The sequence below is a fragment of the Barbus barbus genome (assembly GCF_936440315.1).
Source record: "Barbus barbus genome assembly, chromosome: 36".
Lineage (NCBI taxonomy): Eukaryota > Metazoa > Chordata > Actinopteri > Cypriniformes > Cyprinidae > Barbus > Barbus barbus.
The window spans coordinates 21,065,277-21,082,837 of NC_136714.1; the positions used below are offsets into that span (position 1 = coordinate 21,065,277).

At 38.4% G+C, this 17,561-nt stretch overlaps 2 protein-coding genes across 2 annotated transcripts in view; one reads left to right on the top strand and one right to left on the bottom strand.

Annotated features, from left to right (window-relative positions):
- Window positions 1-4,661, top strand: part of LOC306856080 (whirlin-like) — an 83,547-nt gene extending 78,886 nt beyond the window's left edge. The window contains exon 13 of the mRNA XM_079395088.1: window positions 3,492-4,661. Within this exon, the coding sequence (XP_079251214.1) occupies window positions 3,492-3,674 (183 nt within the window). The 3' untranslated portion in view covers window positions 3,675-4,661. The remainder of the gene's footprint in view (window positions 1-3,491) is intronic.
- Window positions 4,662-13,672: 9,011 nt separating this feature from the next.
- LOC306856446 (uncharacterized protein) lies at window positions 13,673-15,933 on the bottom strand. The gene is made up of 2 exons (XM_079395741.1): window positions 15,775-15,933; window positions 13,673-15,585 (listed from the first exon to the last, which is right to left on the bottom strand). The coding sequence occupies exon 2, from the start codon at window positions 14,802-14,804 to the stop codon at window positions 13,767-13,769; it is 1,038 nt and encodes a 345-aa protein (XP_079251867.1). The 5' UTR covers window positions 14,805-15,585; window positions 15,775-15,933; the 3' UTR covers window positions 13,673-13,766.
- Between the last annotated feature and the right edge of the window lie 1,628 nt (window positions 15,934-17,561).

The following is a 17,561-nucleotide window of genomic DNA, read 5'->3' on the forward strand; positions in this document are numbered from 1 at the left end:
GAAGCAAGTCATTTGTAATTTTAACAAGTGCAGTTTCTGTACTATGGTGAGGCCTGAAACCTGACTGAAATTCTTCATAGAGATAATTTTTTTTGGAAGAAGGAGCACAATTGAGCAGACACATCTTTTTCTAAAATTTTAGACATAAACGGAAGATTTGAAATGGGTCTGGAATTTGCCAGGTCATTAGAATCTAGTTGTGGTTTCTTAATAAGAGGCTTAATAACCGCCAGCTTGAATGGTTTTGGGACGTGACCTAAAGATAACAATGAGTTAATAATATTGAGAAGCAGTTCTTCTGCTACAGGTAACAACTCTTTCAGTAGTTTAGTGGGTACAGGATCTAATAAACATGTTGTTGGTTTAGATGCACTGATAAGTTTATTTGGCTCTTCCTGTCCTATAGTTGTAAAGCACTGCAGTTTTTGTTATTGTATTTCTGATGTTATCTATTTTATCAGTAAAGAAATTCATAAAGTCATTACTATTAAACTGTGAGGGAATATTTAGATCGGGTGGTGTCTTTTTATTTGTTAAATGAGTTTGCGGATATGCTCTGCCCTGGCAGCTTTTAGAGCCTGTCTATAGCTGGACATACTGTTTTTCCACGCAATTCTAAAAACTTCCAAGTTAGTTTTTCTCCATTTGCGCTCAAGATTACGAGTTTCTTTCTTGAGAGAATGGGTATGTTGTACCATGGCACAGTACGTTTTTCTCTTAACCTTTTTCAATTTGAGGGGGGCAACAGCTTCTAGAGAGCTTCTAGCTTTCTATTAGAGAAGATAGTGCCCATGTTGCTAGTCATTTCGTCTAGTTCATGTGTATTTATGGGTACACAGAGCAGTTGAGATAAATCAGGCAGGTTATTTGTGAATCTGTCTTTGGTGGCTGGAACAATAGTTCTCCCCGGACGATAACGCGGAGCCATATAATTAATATCAGTAATACGCAGCATGCACGATACAAGGAAATGATCAGTAACATCATCACTTTGAGGTACGATATCTATATCGGTAAGATCAATTCCATGCGATATAATTAAATCTATAGCGTATGATTAAAACTATGTTTTGCTTGACTCCAAAAGAGTTTATTAGGTCAGTAAATGCAAGTCCTAACGCATCATTTGTATTATCAACGTGAATGTTAAAATCTCAGACAATTAGCACTTTATCAACATTAATTAATAGATCTGAGAGGAAATCTACAAATTCTTTTAGGAAATCTGTATATGGCCCTGGCGGTCTATACACAATAGCCAGAGCAAGAGATAGGAGAGATTTCTTTTGCATATCTAACAGTGTAACATTAGGCAGAAGAATTTTGAATGTGTTAAACCTCCTGTATCCTGTTTTCTGAGTAACATTGAGTATATCACTATATATTGTTGCCACACCACCGCCACGACCAGTCTGACGGGGCTCATGTTTATAATAGCTTGGTGGAGTAGACTCATTTAGACCAAAATATTAATTTGGTTTAAGCCAGGTGTCAGTCAAGCAGAGTACATCAAAATTATTATCTGTGATCATAACAGTGAAAGTAAGCTAGAAGAAAGGAAGTAAATGAAAGTGATTGAGAGACGTAGAAAGTGCGTCTGAGGAGGAGAGAAATGGACAGGCATGAGTGGGTTTTAATTCCCCGGCTGCAGTTGGTTCATCAGCGTCATAATGAAAATCCACCAACAAAAGTGGCTGTAGATTAGATAATGTGGAGCTCTTTTGTTTCGATCATTTTTAGGCGGTGAATGAAAGAAGGTGCTGGTGAGATCTAAGTGGGTGACTCTTGCATTTTAGCCTCCATTAGTTTACTACTTCCTGTTGCATAGGTGCTGTCATTCTCTAAAGCAGACTGATGTATGATCAGTAGTTTAAAGCCAAAGATTAAAAGGGTTAAATTGGGATTTTGGAAACTGGGGGACCCTAAAATCTGTTGCTCTAAACAATTATCCCCCCAAAAATGTAAAAATAAAATGGTAAAAGATAAATAAAAAAAATGTTATGATGTGAACTGCCAGATGAATATTGCACACAAAAATGGCAATATATTTCTAGAATTCAGATCTGTAATCTGACTGGTTGGGTTTACATAAATTCCAAATAAGGTTCTTATAGCTTTCAATTTTGATTTTATTTTATCCTGAGAAACAAAGGTGGTTAAAATGTACCACCTCATTATATTTCGTCTGTATTTTATTGTATATTGTCTGTAGACACTTTATGGATGTACAGAAATTCTGACTGCAAAGACGACACACATTTCTTTGGTGTAATCAAGTGTTCACAGAGACTGCTGCAGGATTATTTGAATGAGCTGGCACTATCACTTAAAGGGACAGTGCACCCAAAAATTAAAATCCTCTCATCGTTTACTCACCCTCCCTCATGTTGTTCCAAACCTAAGATTTTCTTTCTTCTGTGGAACACAAAAGAATACATTTTGAAAAATTACTTTTTTGTGTCCATATGTAAGTCAGTGGAGTCCAGTGTTGTTTATACCATAAACATTCTTCAGAATATCTTCTGTGTTCCAATTAAATTATGATCGAATTTTAATTGTTGCTTAAAATATCACTTTCATTGTTACTTTAGTATATTTATATATTTACTATTTATTTATTAGTGTTTATGGTAACACTTTACAAGGTTCCATTTTATATTTTATGCATTAACTAACATAGTGTTAACACTAACACTGGAGGTCTATAAATTAATAAATTTAACATATTAAAAAAAAAAAGCCCTCTAACACTAGCTTGTGCTATTATTTTTCTATTCTATCGGTTTTATTTTTATTTATTATATAATAAAAAAAACTTGCACATCATTGCTCTTTTGTTGATTTTGATTTCTTCCATTGTCCTCATTTGTAAGTCACTTTGGATAAAAGCATCTGCTAAATGACTAAATGTAAATGTATTATTCTTTGTTAACGTTAGTCAACAAATGTTAACAAATGGAAACTCATTGTAAAGTGTTACCATATTTTTTAATTAGTTTCATTTTTTATATTTTTATTTTTTATTTCAATTTAAAGTTTAAATTTTTCTACTTTTATGTGCTTTTGTCAATTTTATTAGTTTTTTTTTTATTTCTGTTTAGCTTTATTTTTATTTCAGTGCTATTTAAATTGACGAAAACTACACTTTCAGATTCAAACAATGTCCCAAATCTCTCTAATGTGATTTAATCTGGGTTTTCAGCAAACTATCAATCAGTTCTCCACCTGGGATCACTCAGAGGATGAATTGATTGTATTTTAATTTTTCAAATTTGCTGAATACATCCTCCTTTGATTTCCCAGTTGAAATGCACACATATAACTTTCTACTCCGAGCCAAATCTACCAACCTGTGTACCTGCAACTGTATTTAGCACCAAAGATGGACTGACAAGCATATTCTGCTTCTATGTGAACGCAGCCGGTCTGATTCAAACATTAAATTAATTCATCGTCATTTTCTCAAACTATCTCTCATTCTCTTTCCCCAGAGAGGCGGTTCGGCTCATAACTGTGGACAGCTGAAGGTGGGTCAGGTAATCCTAGAGGTGAATGGAGTGTCTCTCAGAGGAAAGGAACATCGGGAAGCCGCACGTCTCATCGCAGAGGCCTTTAAAACCAAAGAGAAGGACTACATTGACTTCTTGATCACAGAGTTCAATGTGGCTCTATAGGACCGTGCGAGTCACATGACACAGGGACGTACCACGACATGTCTTGCCATGATTAACCCCCAGAATCCTGTTACATGGTAGACTTCAGCTCATCCTCCTCTGTGATGTTTTGAAACCAGTCACTGTTTGAAAGGCCATCCTGTGTGGACCAACCCCGCATTGACCTTTCCGGCGGCAAATGCCAGGATAGAGCAAAATTTCAGTCTGTTCTGGCCGATTTGTTTTAGAAGATGGGACCATCTTTTCAGTTGGCTTATTCTTTATGAGTTTCTATAATCAAATTTGGTCATCTGACTGCAATACCGCAAGAGACTCTCCGTCGAGCTTGGATGTGTGTCGTGTTTTTGATATACGATACCGTCATGGAGTCTAGGCCCAGCATCTTGTCCTGGTGTGAGAGTTTGTGTGAACGTGTCATGGAATTCATTGTTGTTGTTTTTTAACACTTTAACCTTCAACCCCATTTAGGGCCTCGCAGGTGAAAATAACCTACCTGAATTAAAATGGTAACAGTTTGTGACAAAGTGTGCTTACACAAACAAATTAGGTATCTTTGGAAAGAAGAGACTCTGGGCTTTACTATCTATCATCCAGAGTTGATAATGCTCAAAAAGATAAAAAGTTATAGACACTGACGTGCCTTGAAAAATATTTTTCCACACTGAATGTTTTTTTATTTCATATACAAATACATGAAATAAGTCCTGGAGCAATCCAGAAAAGTAATGGATCGAAAGCCATGTGTCTCATCAGTTCATATTTCAAATTTGAAGAAGATACCATGAAAAATGAGATTCCTGCAATATTTTTTCTGAAACTATTTATAGTCCCCCCACCCCCCTGTTTGAGGAAAAATAACCACCAAATGGATTGCAGAATTATACAAGCTATTTTAGTCATTATACATGTTCCTGCATAGTTTTTCAATTATAAAATAATAGACAGATTTATTTGAGCACTAAAAAATACAAAAATAATTATTTGAGTAATAAAAAAGGAAAAAAAATAGAAAAAAAATGCTTTGTATATAGTATGTATACTGAAGTATTCTTCGTTATTCGTTATTACAATGATAAATATCACTGCCAGACGTGAAGTGATATTGCCAGACATGGTCATAGAGTCAGTAAACACACGCTGATGTGCTTCCATTCAGATTATAATCAAACAGATGGGCCATATAATCAATAATAGCTGATCAATGAATCACAATGATAGCCGTCATAGAGTCGCTAATAAACACGCTGATGTGCGTCCATACAGATTATAATCATGCAGACACGGCCACATTCCCCACACAATACACACACACACATATAAAAAATGTAGAAGAAAAAAAAAACAGTTTTTTATGGATAAAGCAGATCGCTAAGTTATGCCCCGCTCAGATGACAGCGTGCGTCACAGAAGCGTCACTGCCGGCAGGAGGGAGCGCCAAATTCAAATAATCTATATTCCGCTTTTCTGAGACTTTTTTTTTCCGTAGACGGTCTCATTAAGTCATAGCTATTTTATAAGAAATATGTAAAAATGGATGAAATGTTCTTAAAATATATATTTAAAGTTTAAGAGGTGCACATAACTACTGACTATAGTAAATGGTGATTAACCCCATAGAGATTCGAACTGAAGTGCTTCTCACTACAGATTTCTGTGAGCAGAACTGCTGAACATCTGTCATCTGCCTTTTTTTAACCAGTCAGCCGGTTTCAGTTTTTGATTATTGTTTGTGCTGTTTTGCAGGGGGGGTTTTTTCACATCATATGGTAATTACTAAACCATGGCAATCAGTCATTAGGACAGAAATGCTGGAGTCCAGAGAGACAGCTACTGTGTTCAAATATTTAGTGAGCTGCCTACGTAGACAGCATAGGCACTTACAATTTTAATATACCATGTTTTGGCCACATTTTACGGCAGAAACATATGCATCAGGGCTCAACAATAAGGATAACTAATTGACCATGAAGTTAAGACATATCGTTCAGAAGTTTGGGGTCGATACATTTTTCAAAGAAGTCTCTTATACTCACAAAAACTGCATCTATTAGACCAAAAATATAGTAAAAACATAATATAGTGAAAATATTTACAATTTATACACAAATAAGGACTACCATTTAAAATAATATTTTTTTATTTAATAAGATTTAATGTGTAATTTATTACATGTAATCCCTGTGATGCAAAACTGAATTATCAGCAGCCATTACTCCAGTCACATGAGCGTCACATGATCCATCAGAAATCATTCAAGAAACATTTCTTATTATCAGTGTTAAACACTGTTTTTTATGGAAACCACAATACAATAATAATAATAAAAATATGAATAGTTCAGATGCAAAAGCCTCTAAGTGCCGTCTGAAATTTTCATCTAAAATGAGCATTTTTATCAGGCTCCTATGTTTAGGTTCAGTAATTTTACTCTAATCGCAATGTATAGGTCCTTTTCTGTACAATTAAAGTGAAATAACTGAACATAAATGTAAATGCTCATTTAGAAGAATATTTCAGACGGCACTTAGGAGCTTCTTATATAAGAATAACTTCATATATAATAATAATAATAATAATATATTTTAATACTTTTAAATGCATGCTAAATATACTGTGTAAACATTATATATATATATATATATATATATATATGTGTGTGTGTTTATTAACACACACACACACACACACACACACACATACAGTCATGGCCAAAAATATCGGTACCCTTGGTAAATATGATCAAAGGCGGCTGTGAAAATTAACCTGCATTGATAAATCCTTTTGATCTTTTATTTTAAAATCTAATGTTTCATTGGATAATAAGAATTTTAAAATGGGGAGAAATATCATTATGAAATAAATGTTTTTCTCAAATATAAAGACACAATTATTGGCACCCCTAGAAATTTTTATGAGTAAAATATCTCTGAAGTATAAAATGATGAGAAGGAGAGTTTGAGTGGCTAAAGACTCTCCAAGGACCACAGCTGGAGAATTGCAAAAAATAGTTCAGTCTCAGGGTCAGAAAACCTTTAAAAAAATAGTCAAACAGCACCTACATCACCACATGTTGTTTGAGATGGTTTCAAGAAAAATTCTCCTAGCTCATCCAAAAACAAACTCCAGCATATTCAGTTATCAGACACGACTGGCACTTCAAATGGGACTGGCTTCTATGGTCAGATGAAACTGAAAAAAGAGCTTTTTAGCAGCAAACACTCAAGATGGGTTTGGTGCACACAGGAATAAAAAGTACCCCGTGTGTACAATTAAATATACTGCTGTATTTTTGATGTTGTGGGCCTATATTTCTGCTGGAGGTCCTGGACATCTTGTTTAGACACATGGCATCATGGATTCTATCAAATACCAACAGATAAAAAAATCAATAAGTGACTGACTCCGTACAATAATCCAAACACAAACCTCAAAAACAACACAAAAATGGATCACTGAGCACAAAACCAAGCTTCTGGAGTGATTCTGGATGAAGGAATGGTCTCTGATTTCTTGTCAGGTGTTCTCTAACCTCATCAGGCATTATAGGATAACATTTAGAGCTGTTAAACTGGCAAATAAAGGTTTCAAAAAGTATTGAATAAAAGGGTGCCGTTAATTGTGGCCAATGTGTATTAGAGAAAAACATTTATTTAATAATGATATTTCCCCCCCATTTTAAATTCTTATCTAGTGAAAGGTTAGAATTTTGTGAATTTTTTAAATAAAAGGTCAAAAGGATTAACAATGCAGATTAATTTTCACAGCCGCCTTTGATCATATTTACCAAGGGTGGCAATATTTTTGACCATGACTTTATATACTGCAGAAAAAATCCTTACTGTTGAGCAGCAATTTATCTTTTTTCCTTGAGGGTAATCTAGTGGACAAAGCAAGAAAATATTGATTTTTAAAATTCAGTACTGCTAAAAACAGTAGCATAGCAGCAGGCTAATACCCAACTATTAAAATAAGTTGCGAGTCGATTCTCCTGTTCACTTACTACATAGATGGCTAGGATGCTTCCTATATTGGCCTTAGACAGCAAGGCAGCTCACTAGGTTTTGGGAAAAGTCTTTGAAGACATGCTGGCATTGTGAAGATTCTCGGAAAAGAAAAATCATTCTCCAATATATTTAGATGGAGTGAAAAAATGAGAAGACCCTTTATCCAGTTATGAGTGGCAAAGCGGGAACTTGACATTGCAATCAGACGAGCAGCCATCGAAACTAATGAAAAGTTTAGATCTTAAGCGAGGGATCTGATTTGTTACTCCCCTCGAGGTTTAATAAAGGCTCAAGTCATTCCTGGGTTTTAACGGGCATTTATTTGGTGACAGAATCTTCAAACATGTCTTAACATGTTCCTTTATTGCCATATATTACCATATTGCCGTCAGAACTGGTATAAACAAAGCACAGAAAGCATAAATTAACCTTAAATTCGTGACATACTTGCAGACAATAAACGAAATTACATAGAAAACAAATAAATAAAACATAAATTTATGCCATGTAAAATAATATCTTAATTTGCTTGTTACAAACACAGTCGCGTAACACAAATAAATGACAAAGGCAGAAAATATACCTCATTGGCCGCATGAACCCGAGAGGGTAAACTTAGGGGGTATTCATCTTCACACTTCACCGACAAAACTTATGGATAACTTGAAAATCTTTCTGGGCTTTCAAACAGCAGGCTTCGCAAGCCGCAGCACATATCCCTCTCTATAATCTTAGCGAGTGCACCTATGTAGCGTCCCCATAACAACAAACTATATTTTCCACACGGAACAAAAAATAAGTTCCCTCCTTTACACAAAGTTTTTAAACAAAAAGAAATAAACATGAAATTATTATTTATTGGCCATGAGACATCATTTATTTTAATCATATGATTTTTAACCTTATATATTTATATTTTAACTGTGAACCATATTTAAGTGAAATATATGAGTTGCCTTTGACGACAGCTACACTCCCACCAAATCACTTGTGATTTTAACCAATTAACTATGTGTGAGTGATTACTGTAAGTTAAAGTTATGTTAGTCAGCTTCAAGTAATGTGACTGTCTTGTGGATAGGTCTCTCCAGATAGACTGGTTTGCTGAGTCTCTTTCCTTGGTCATCTAATGCTGAGTTGCTGATCAGCAACTGGACTTTCCGCACACATCCATCTTCAGCTGGATACACCGTGGCGACTTTAGCCAGCTTCCATTCATTTCTGGGTGCGGTATCATCTTGTACAATTACTATATCATTGACTTTCGCATTTCTTTTTGTCTTGTGCCATTTCTGTCTTTGTTGTAGACTCAGTAGGTACTCCCTTCTCCATCTGTGCCAAAACTCATTGGCAAGGTACTGGACTCTACGCCATCTCTTGCGGAGGTAAAGGTCTTCCTTTACAAAGTTTCCGGGTGGAGGCAGGATTATTGAGGACTTCATTGTCAGAAGCATATTGGGCGTAAGAGGCTGGGGACCTGTTGGGTCACTGAGTAAATGTGCTGTCATAGGTCGGCTGTTTATGATTGCCATCACTTCATAAAGATAGGTCCGTAAGGATGAACTGTCGAGTGTTCGGGATGACTGATCCAGTATAGATGTTAACACATTTCTGATTGTCCGGATTTGCCTTTCCCAAACTCCGCCCATATGGCTAGCAGAGGGAGGGTTCATGACAAACTCGCAGCCTAGTTGTTTAAGGCATTCTTGATCCATTTCCTTTACTGCTTTCAGGAATTCACACCTCGCTCCAACAAAATTGGTGCCCTGATCTGATTGGAGTTGACGAACGTTTCCACGTAGGGCAATGAAGGCACGAAGTGAGTTGATGAATGCATCGGTTGATAGATCATCAAATAACTCTATGTGCACTGCACGAGAACACAAGCATGTGAACAACAGTCCATAACGTTTCAGTTCCTTCCGAACTTCTTTGATGTAAAATGGACCAAAACAATCCATCCCACAATACGTGAAGGGAGGAGTTGTCTCCATTCTCTCACGCGGCAGGTCTGCCATTCTCTGCTCTTCTGTGTGACGTCTAAACCTTCTGCACTTGACGCAGTGGTAGATGACTGATGACACAGCTTGACTACATCCAAGAATCCAGATACCATTTGATCTCAACTCATTCATGGTCATACCACGCCCTTGATGTTGCACTTGTCTGTGATAGTGATCGATCAGTAACCTTGTTATGTGACTGTTTTTAGGTACAATGACTGGATGTTTGATGTGTGGATGCATGGCAGCATGCTCTAATCGACCTCCCACTCTAAGAATGCCCCTGTGGTCCAAGAAGGGATTGAGTCGGTACAGCCTACTGGTTTTGTCTTTGGTCATCTCCCTTTGTGACTCAAGAACATCGATCTCTTTGGAGAAGACTTCCCTTTGTACAATGAGCATGATGGTAAGCTCGGCATCCTGTCTTTCCTCGAGACTTGTGGCTTCATTGGTTCTCTGTATTGTACCCTTAAACTCCTTGAGAAATCTTTGGAGTCTGGCGATTGCTTTCACTAGTCTTGTCCAGCTTGAAAACTTAAGGAAGCGATTAGTGAAAGAATCTATTGTGGTTGAGGTCTGGTGCACAATGACCTTGCGCACTTCTGAATCTTTGGTATCAAGTTCGCTCACCTTAACCTCACCGCTTGGAAGCTCTTCCTGCCAGAGAAATTCTGGACCACTAAACCAATTGGAAGCAATGAGCTCTTTTACCTTAAGCCCTCGTGAAGCATGGTCAGCGGGATTGTCTTCTGACATCACGTATTTCCACTGGGCTGGATTTGTACTTTCCTTGATGCGCTGTATGCGGTTAGCTACGTAGATATGAAACCGTTTTGCGTCATTGTTGATGTATCCTAAGACGACGTTTGAATCTGTCCAGAAGAACTCTTGGGCGTCTTCAAGCTCCAATTCTCCTCTGAGCATGTCACTTGTGCGTACTGCTACAACTGCTGCGGACAGCTCGAGTCTTGGTACAGTGGTTACCTTTGTGGGGGATACTCTGGCCTTGGCCATGACTAGGACGCAGTGTATCTGTCCTGTTGTGCTGGTTGCTCTTAGATAAGTACAGACTCCATACCCCGTGACGCTTGCGTCTGAAAAATGGTGAACTTCATACTTGTGAACTGTTTTGAAATCAACTGGTAGGTAGCATCGCTCAATCTTGACATTGGCTAAGTTCTGTAGATCCAGAAGCCAGGACTCCCACCGTGGCCTTAGTTCATTTGACAGTGGCTCATCCCAGTCGATCTTCTCACTGCACATTTGTTGAAGTACTTGTTTCCCGAGTAGGACGAAAGGCGCCACAAAGCCAAGTGGATCGAAGATAGAGGCAACTGTGGACAAAACTCCTCTTCTGGAGAGAGGGCGCTCATTCACGACTACTCGAAACTGGAAATGGTCTGAGGCGACACACCATTTGACGCCTAGAGCTCTCTCAATCTGTTGTTCGCCAAGAGCTAAATCTTGTTTCATTACTGTCTCTGCACAGTCTTCCTTTGGGAGGGATGCCAATACTTGTTGGCTGTTTGATATGAACTTATGAAGTCGCAACTTGCCTGTATTGCAGAGTTGTCTTACTTCATTTACCAACTGAATAGCCTCTTCTTCTGAGTGGACACTTATTAGACCATCATCCACATAGAAGTTTCTCTCAATGAAACGAATTGTGGCATCACTGAAATGACCTTGCCCTTGAGCTGCAATGTACTTGAGGCCGTAGTTTGCGCAGCCGGGTGACGAAGCGGCTCCAAAAAGATGAACACGCATACGGTAGACGGAGGGGTTGGAGTAGAAGCTTCCATTATCCCACCACAGAAATCGGAGGTAGTCTTGATCTTCTGGCTTGACATGGAATTGATGAAACATGCGTTCTATGTCACACATCACCGCTACTTGACCCTTACGAAACCGACATAGAACACCTACCAAGCTGTTGGTCAACTCTGGCCCAGTAAGCAGAAAGTCATTTAATGACACACCTTTGTACTTTGCCGAGCAGTCGAACACAACTCTTATCTTTCCAGGTTTCTGGGGGTGGTAGACCCCATGGTGAGGGATGTTCCAGGAGGGGCTTTTGTCCAGTTCATCAAATGGAACCTTTTCCGCATCTCCACGTGTTATTGTTTCATTCATGAATGTTGTGTAGTCTTTGTGGTATTGCGTGTCTTTCTCAAATCTTTTCTTTAGACATTTGAGTCTGTGTTCGGCACAGATTTTATTGTCTGACAGATTTGGTCTGTTCTTCTTAAAGGGCAAGGGCAACTCGCAGTGACCATTTGCTTTCATTTTTACTCCTTCCTCCATCATGGAAATGAAACACAGATCCTCTTGGGATAAGTGAGAGTCCTCCACACGGCGTTCATTGAAATCGGACTCTAGTACTTTGATCACATCTAGTGGTGTGACTAGCTCTTTGACTTGTGTACGACAGACGTACATGACTTAATTTGGTAAGGAGGTTGGTGACTGAACAGAAGGTGTCACTTCTTTGACTATGACTCTGTGGCTGCTTCCTATAGCGTCACCATAGTCCACACAGGGATCAGTACCGCCGACTATAGTCCAACCAAGGTCCGTTCTTTGAGCGAATGGTTCATTGTCCTTCCCTGACACCACTTCTCTGGGTATCAGAGCTTGCGAACAGTTGTACCCTATAAGCAGGCCGACATCACACTCTATCATGGGAGCGATCTCTTCAGCAAGATGCTCTAGGTGAGGCCATGCTCTTGCTATCTTAGGTGTGGGAATGTGACTTAGATTGGCAGGGATAAAGTCTCTTGTGTATGTAGTTGGGAGAGGGATTCTCTTGGATGTATAGAAGCCTCTGACTTGTATCCCAAATAACTTTTGACTTGGAATGATTGTGTTCCTGGATGACAGGGTAGAAAGTTTCAACTGCACTTGTTTCTTTTCTGTGACTAGAGCGTCCGCTTTTTCTTGAAGAACGAATGTGGTGTCGCTCTGACTGTCCAGAAGGGCATAGACAAGAACCTCGTGTTCTGGATCACTTGTTGTGGATAACCAAACTGGAATGATTGTGGATGTGAGATCACTGTTAGTGTTTTGTACAACACGGTTGGATATTGCCTGGTTTGGTGTTTCTGTACTTCGTTGTTTGGTTTCCCTTGTGTCCTTTTGTTCCTTGTCAGAATCCTTTGTCCTTTTGACTTCCTTGTCACGTTCCTGATGTAAGCATGTTGGATGGTTTCCTTTGCATGCGTTACAAATACTTCTCTTTTCACATTTCTTTGAATGGTGTCCAGGGCTGAGACATCCAAAACACAAGCCCCTTGTCTGTACAAACTTGACTCGTTCAGTAATTGACTTGTCCATGAACTTTCGACAAACATGAATTACATGGTTTGGCCTTTCACAGAAGATACACATCTTAATGTCTGGTTTCTCTTCTGAGCTGCTTGCTAGCACCTTTGCACCAACACTTCTGGTCTTTGGGGTCTTTGTTTTTTCAGAGTCACTTGCCTTTAATGCATGAAGCGACGTTACTGGATTGCACGCTATCTTGGCCTCTCTTGTGACGAAGTCGACAAAGTTGCTGAATGTTGGAAATGATCCGCTTACCTCTTGAATCTCAATTACTTTTCTATTCCATCTTGCTGTTAACCAATCAGGAAGCTTGCTGAGCATTTTCTGGTTTTCGGTGCAATCGCTGAGAACTTCAAGATTTTTAATCTGGAACATTGCTGCTTCACAGCCTCTGAGAAAGTCTGAGAACTCTCGTAGTTCATCACAGTCCTTTGGTCCTATCCTTGGCCACGATGTGAGCTTATCCCTGAAGGCTTTGGCGATTACAAATGAGCTTCCATACCTTTCCTCCAGAATGTCCCATGCTGCAAGATACGCTGTGTCCGTCCCCAACAGAAAATAGCTCTCAATTGCTTTTCTTGCTGACCCACCAATGTACTTGCGGAGGTAGTAGAGCTTTTCATTTACTGGGATGTTCTTCCTTTCTATCAGGGTTTGAAAGGACATTTTCCAATCTTTGTATTTGAGTGGGTCTCCAATGAAGACTGAAGGTTCTGGTACTGGTAAACGGCTTATGTTGATTGACTCTGCTAACGCTCTGGCTAATGCGGTAGTGCTATCTTCTTGTGTAGCATTGGTTGCATGTTGCCGGCTTGTGGCCTCTTGTGGCACAGTGCGTTGTTGCAGGTTAGCAGTGGGTTGTGAAAGGTGAAATTCAGGCAAACTAACCAGGTAAGATGCGGCTTAGACTTACTGTGTAGAAGGTCTGATATTTCTTCATCTGAAGTTGCTTCTTGTTCGTAAACTTTCAGACGTGCTTTGGCGGCTTCCATTTTCTTGACAGTTTCAAAGCGCTCTATCTGCCTTCGCTTTTCTTCTAATGTCTTTTGTTTTTCAACATTTTCTGCTTCTTGTTGTGCATGTCTTTTTCTGTTTTCAGCTTCAAGATTTTCAAGTTCCCTTTGCTCACGCTGCATTTCTTGCATCACTTTCAAGGTGGCTTCAATTGCAGCCAGCTCTGCTGCTGCTTCTTGTCTCTTCGCAGATGACTTACTTGAATGACTTGAACGTGTGATTGCAGTACCCACACGTTTGGACCTGTGAGATGCTGCTGATTGGAACACCGAGCCAACCTCACTCCAGTGAGTTGACCTTTTAGCTGGGTATTTACCACATTCCTCTTCTTTAAGAATTTCTGTTGCTTGTTCTATTATCCTTACAGAAACAGCATGACATGTGTCTACTCGGCGACGGGTATCACTGTCAGGAGTGTCATAACTGCGCAACTCGTGATAGGTTTGCTTTACTTCTCCTGAAACATTTTGGACCCTTACGATATGATCCTGTAAGCTTACAGTATTAGGTGCATCGAGTGCTCTCTTAGCTTGTTTGGCAATCACTTTCCATTTGTCATAATTGGTCTTAAAGCGACACTGAAGCTTATTCATTCTTTCTTCATGTAGAGCTTGGCCCTTTTCAGTAAGCTTTCTGGTTCTTTGGCTTTTTCTCAAAGCATCTTCTTCAGCTGCTTGACTTGTATTTGCCTCTTGCTGTGGACTTGAGACTACAGTTTCTTCATCAGGGTTTGCTTGCTCCTGCAACTTCACAGCTTCGCTTCCTTGGACTTCAGGCTCAGACATCTCACTACTTGAGCTGATGTATGTGTATTTACTTAAGGTCAAATTACTTGTGTGTTGTAAGGTTACCTAAATTATTGTAATGAACTATGGGATATAATACCTTTTAACTGTAAATATGAACTCTGTTAGAATTAATTTAAAATGTGTAATAAACGTCTTAATGCAAATTATGAACTGTTTTCACCTTGTATGAAAATAAAGAAATGGCCTTCAGTGTGAAAGAAAACCAATATAACTTGCCCTTTAAAATACCTTAGTGTACCTTTGACTTAGCAAATAACTTGTGAAGATTTGCAATTAGTTTGTAATAATCACCTTACAAAGAAATAAACATACACTTAAACTTAAACTTGAACTGAATAAACATACACTTAACCTCTTTTAGCACTTTAGAGTCCCTTTAAAGTTAGCAGGATTAAACTACTTCTTAACATTTAACTTGTTTAAATGTGTTACTTCTTTGTAGCTTGACCTCACGACACTTCTGGACTCCGGTTGCCACTTGTCGGTTTTCCGTGCACGCAGTTCGTGTTGTCGTTAATGCTCGTGAGCGTATAGTTAACGATGTAACGAGCTGCTCGTTAATGGCTCCGTTGCAACAGGCACCGCTCTCTTCTCCTCCAGCACGAAGCAGGCTGAGTTCTGACTGTTACTCCCCTCGAGGTTTAATAAAGGCTCAAGTCATTCCTGGGTTTTAACGGGCATTTATTTGGTGACAGAATCTTCAAACGTGTCTTAACATGTTCCTTTATTGCCATATATTACCATATTGCCGTCAGAACTGGTATAAACAAAGCACAGAAAGCATAAATTAACCTTAAATTCGTGACATACTTGCAGACAATAAACGAAATTACATAGAAAACAAATAAATAAAACATAAATTTATGCCATGTAAAATAATATCTTAATTTGTTTGTTACAAACACAGTCGCGTAACACAAATAAATGACAAAGGCAGAAAATATACCTCATTGGCCGCATGAACCCGAGAGGGTAAACTTAGGGGGTATTCATCTTCACACTTCACCGACAAAACTTATGGATAACTTGAAAATCTTTCTGGGCTTTCAAACAGCAGGCTTCGCAAGCCGCAGCACATATCCCTCTCTATAATCTTAGCGAGTGCACCTATGTAGCGTCCCCATAGCAACAAACTATATTTTCCACACGGAACAAAAAATAAGTTCCCTCCTTTACACAAAGTTTTTAAACAAAAAGAAATAAACATGAAATTATTATTTATTGGCCATGAGACATCATTTATTTTAATCATATGATTTTTAAGCTTATATATTTATATTTTAACTGTGAACCATATTTAAGTGAAATATATGAGTTGCCTTTGACGACAGCTACATGATTGATGCATTGACAAAAAAAAGCATTCAGACTGGGAAGAGGTGGCAACACAAAGCAACAATGTGTCAGTCATGTTATATAAGTGGGAACAAGTGGGAGAGGGAAATGAGAAATGGTGTCTTTGTAATGTGTGCGAGTCTGTCTGTCTTTGAATGCAGAGGCAGAGTGTGAAAAAGTCCCACAGAGCCAAGATATGTGTGTGTGAGAAGGGGAGTGAAAACTACCTGAAGCTTTGAAATATTGACTAGTGCAAGCACAGGACTGCTCATTTCCACCTGCCCACCCTCTCAAATATGACAGCCATCTTCAGTCCACGTAGATCCTATGCCACCATTTTCACTCCGCTACAGTGTGTTGCTTGTTAGACTCAGACATTTTATCAGTGTATATGGTATATCTATATATTTTAAGTAAATTATTTGTAAAAAGTTGATAATATCATTCTGAAATCTTTTCCTTTGACTGAATGAACAAGTTTTATAGAATGCAAAAAATTATTTTCCTACTTTTCCTACTTTGCTTCGCATTTGTCTTGTTTTGTAGAACAAATATAAAAAAATCCTCAAATCCTAAAATGAACGTTTGCTGACCATTTACTCACCCTCAGGCCATCTAATATGTAAATGAGTTTGTTTTTCATCAGAACAGATTTGGATAAATTAATCATTACATCATTTGCTCACCAGTGGATCCACTGCAGTGAATGGGTGCCGTCGGAATTAGAGTCCAAAAAGCTAATAAAAACATCATAATAATCCAAACGACTCCAGTCCATCAATTAATATCTTGTGAAGTGAAAAGTTGTATGTTTGTAAAAAAAATAAATTATAATAATAATAATACAAAGGGACAAGAAGATTATTTTTCTTAGCCCACTGGAATATAATAGCATTTTAGAAAACAAGACTTTATATCTTAAGTCATTTTGCTTCTCAAGTAAGTGTGTCTTGTTTTAGGAATGTTTAAATATTTGTACTAGAAAACAAGACAAAAACACTGTGTAAGAAAATCATTTTTTGCTGTGAATGTAATGGATTTGCTGCTCCAAATCCATGTTTTTATCACCTGTTTGTTTTGTTGCTTATTTGTTTTATCCTTGTCTCTTTTACTTCCTGCAGTTGGATATATTTGTGCTTTCATCAGTCATCTGAATGCAGTAAAGCATTTATCCAGTCGAATTTATCCCATGAAAACTCAGTTCTGCACGCACCTGTCTGACAGCATTAGGAATATGTACTCTTTTGTCAAAGCTTTGTTTCATTGTTCATCCCACGGTTGCAGAACGTTCATGGCAAAGTCCTGAATGCACAAAGGTATCAGTATGAAAGGCTTCCGAGGAGAGAGAGAGGGGTCTTTCCACCAGCATCTCATCCCAATGATGCAGCTCTTCAAATG

Coding starts and splice junctions, on each gene's coding strand:
- LOC306856446 (XM_079395741.1), bottom strand. CDS start 14,804: ATGTCTGAGCCTGAAGTCCAAGGAAGCGAAGCTGTGAAGTTGCAGGAG.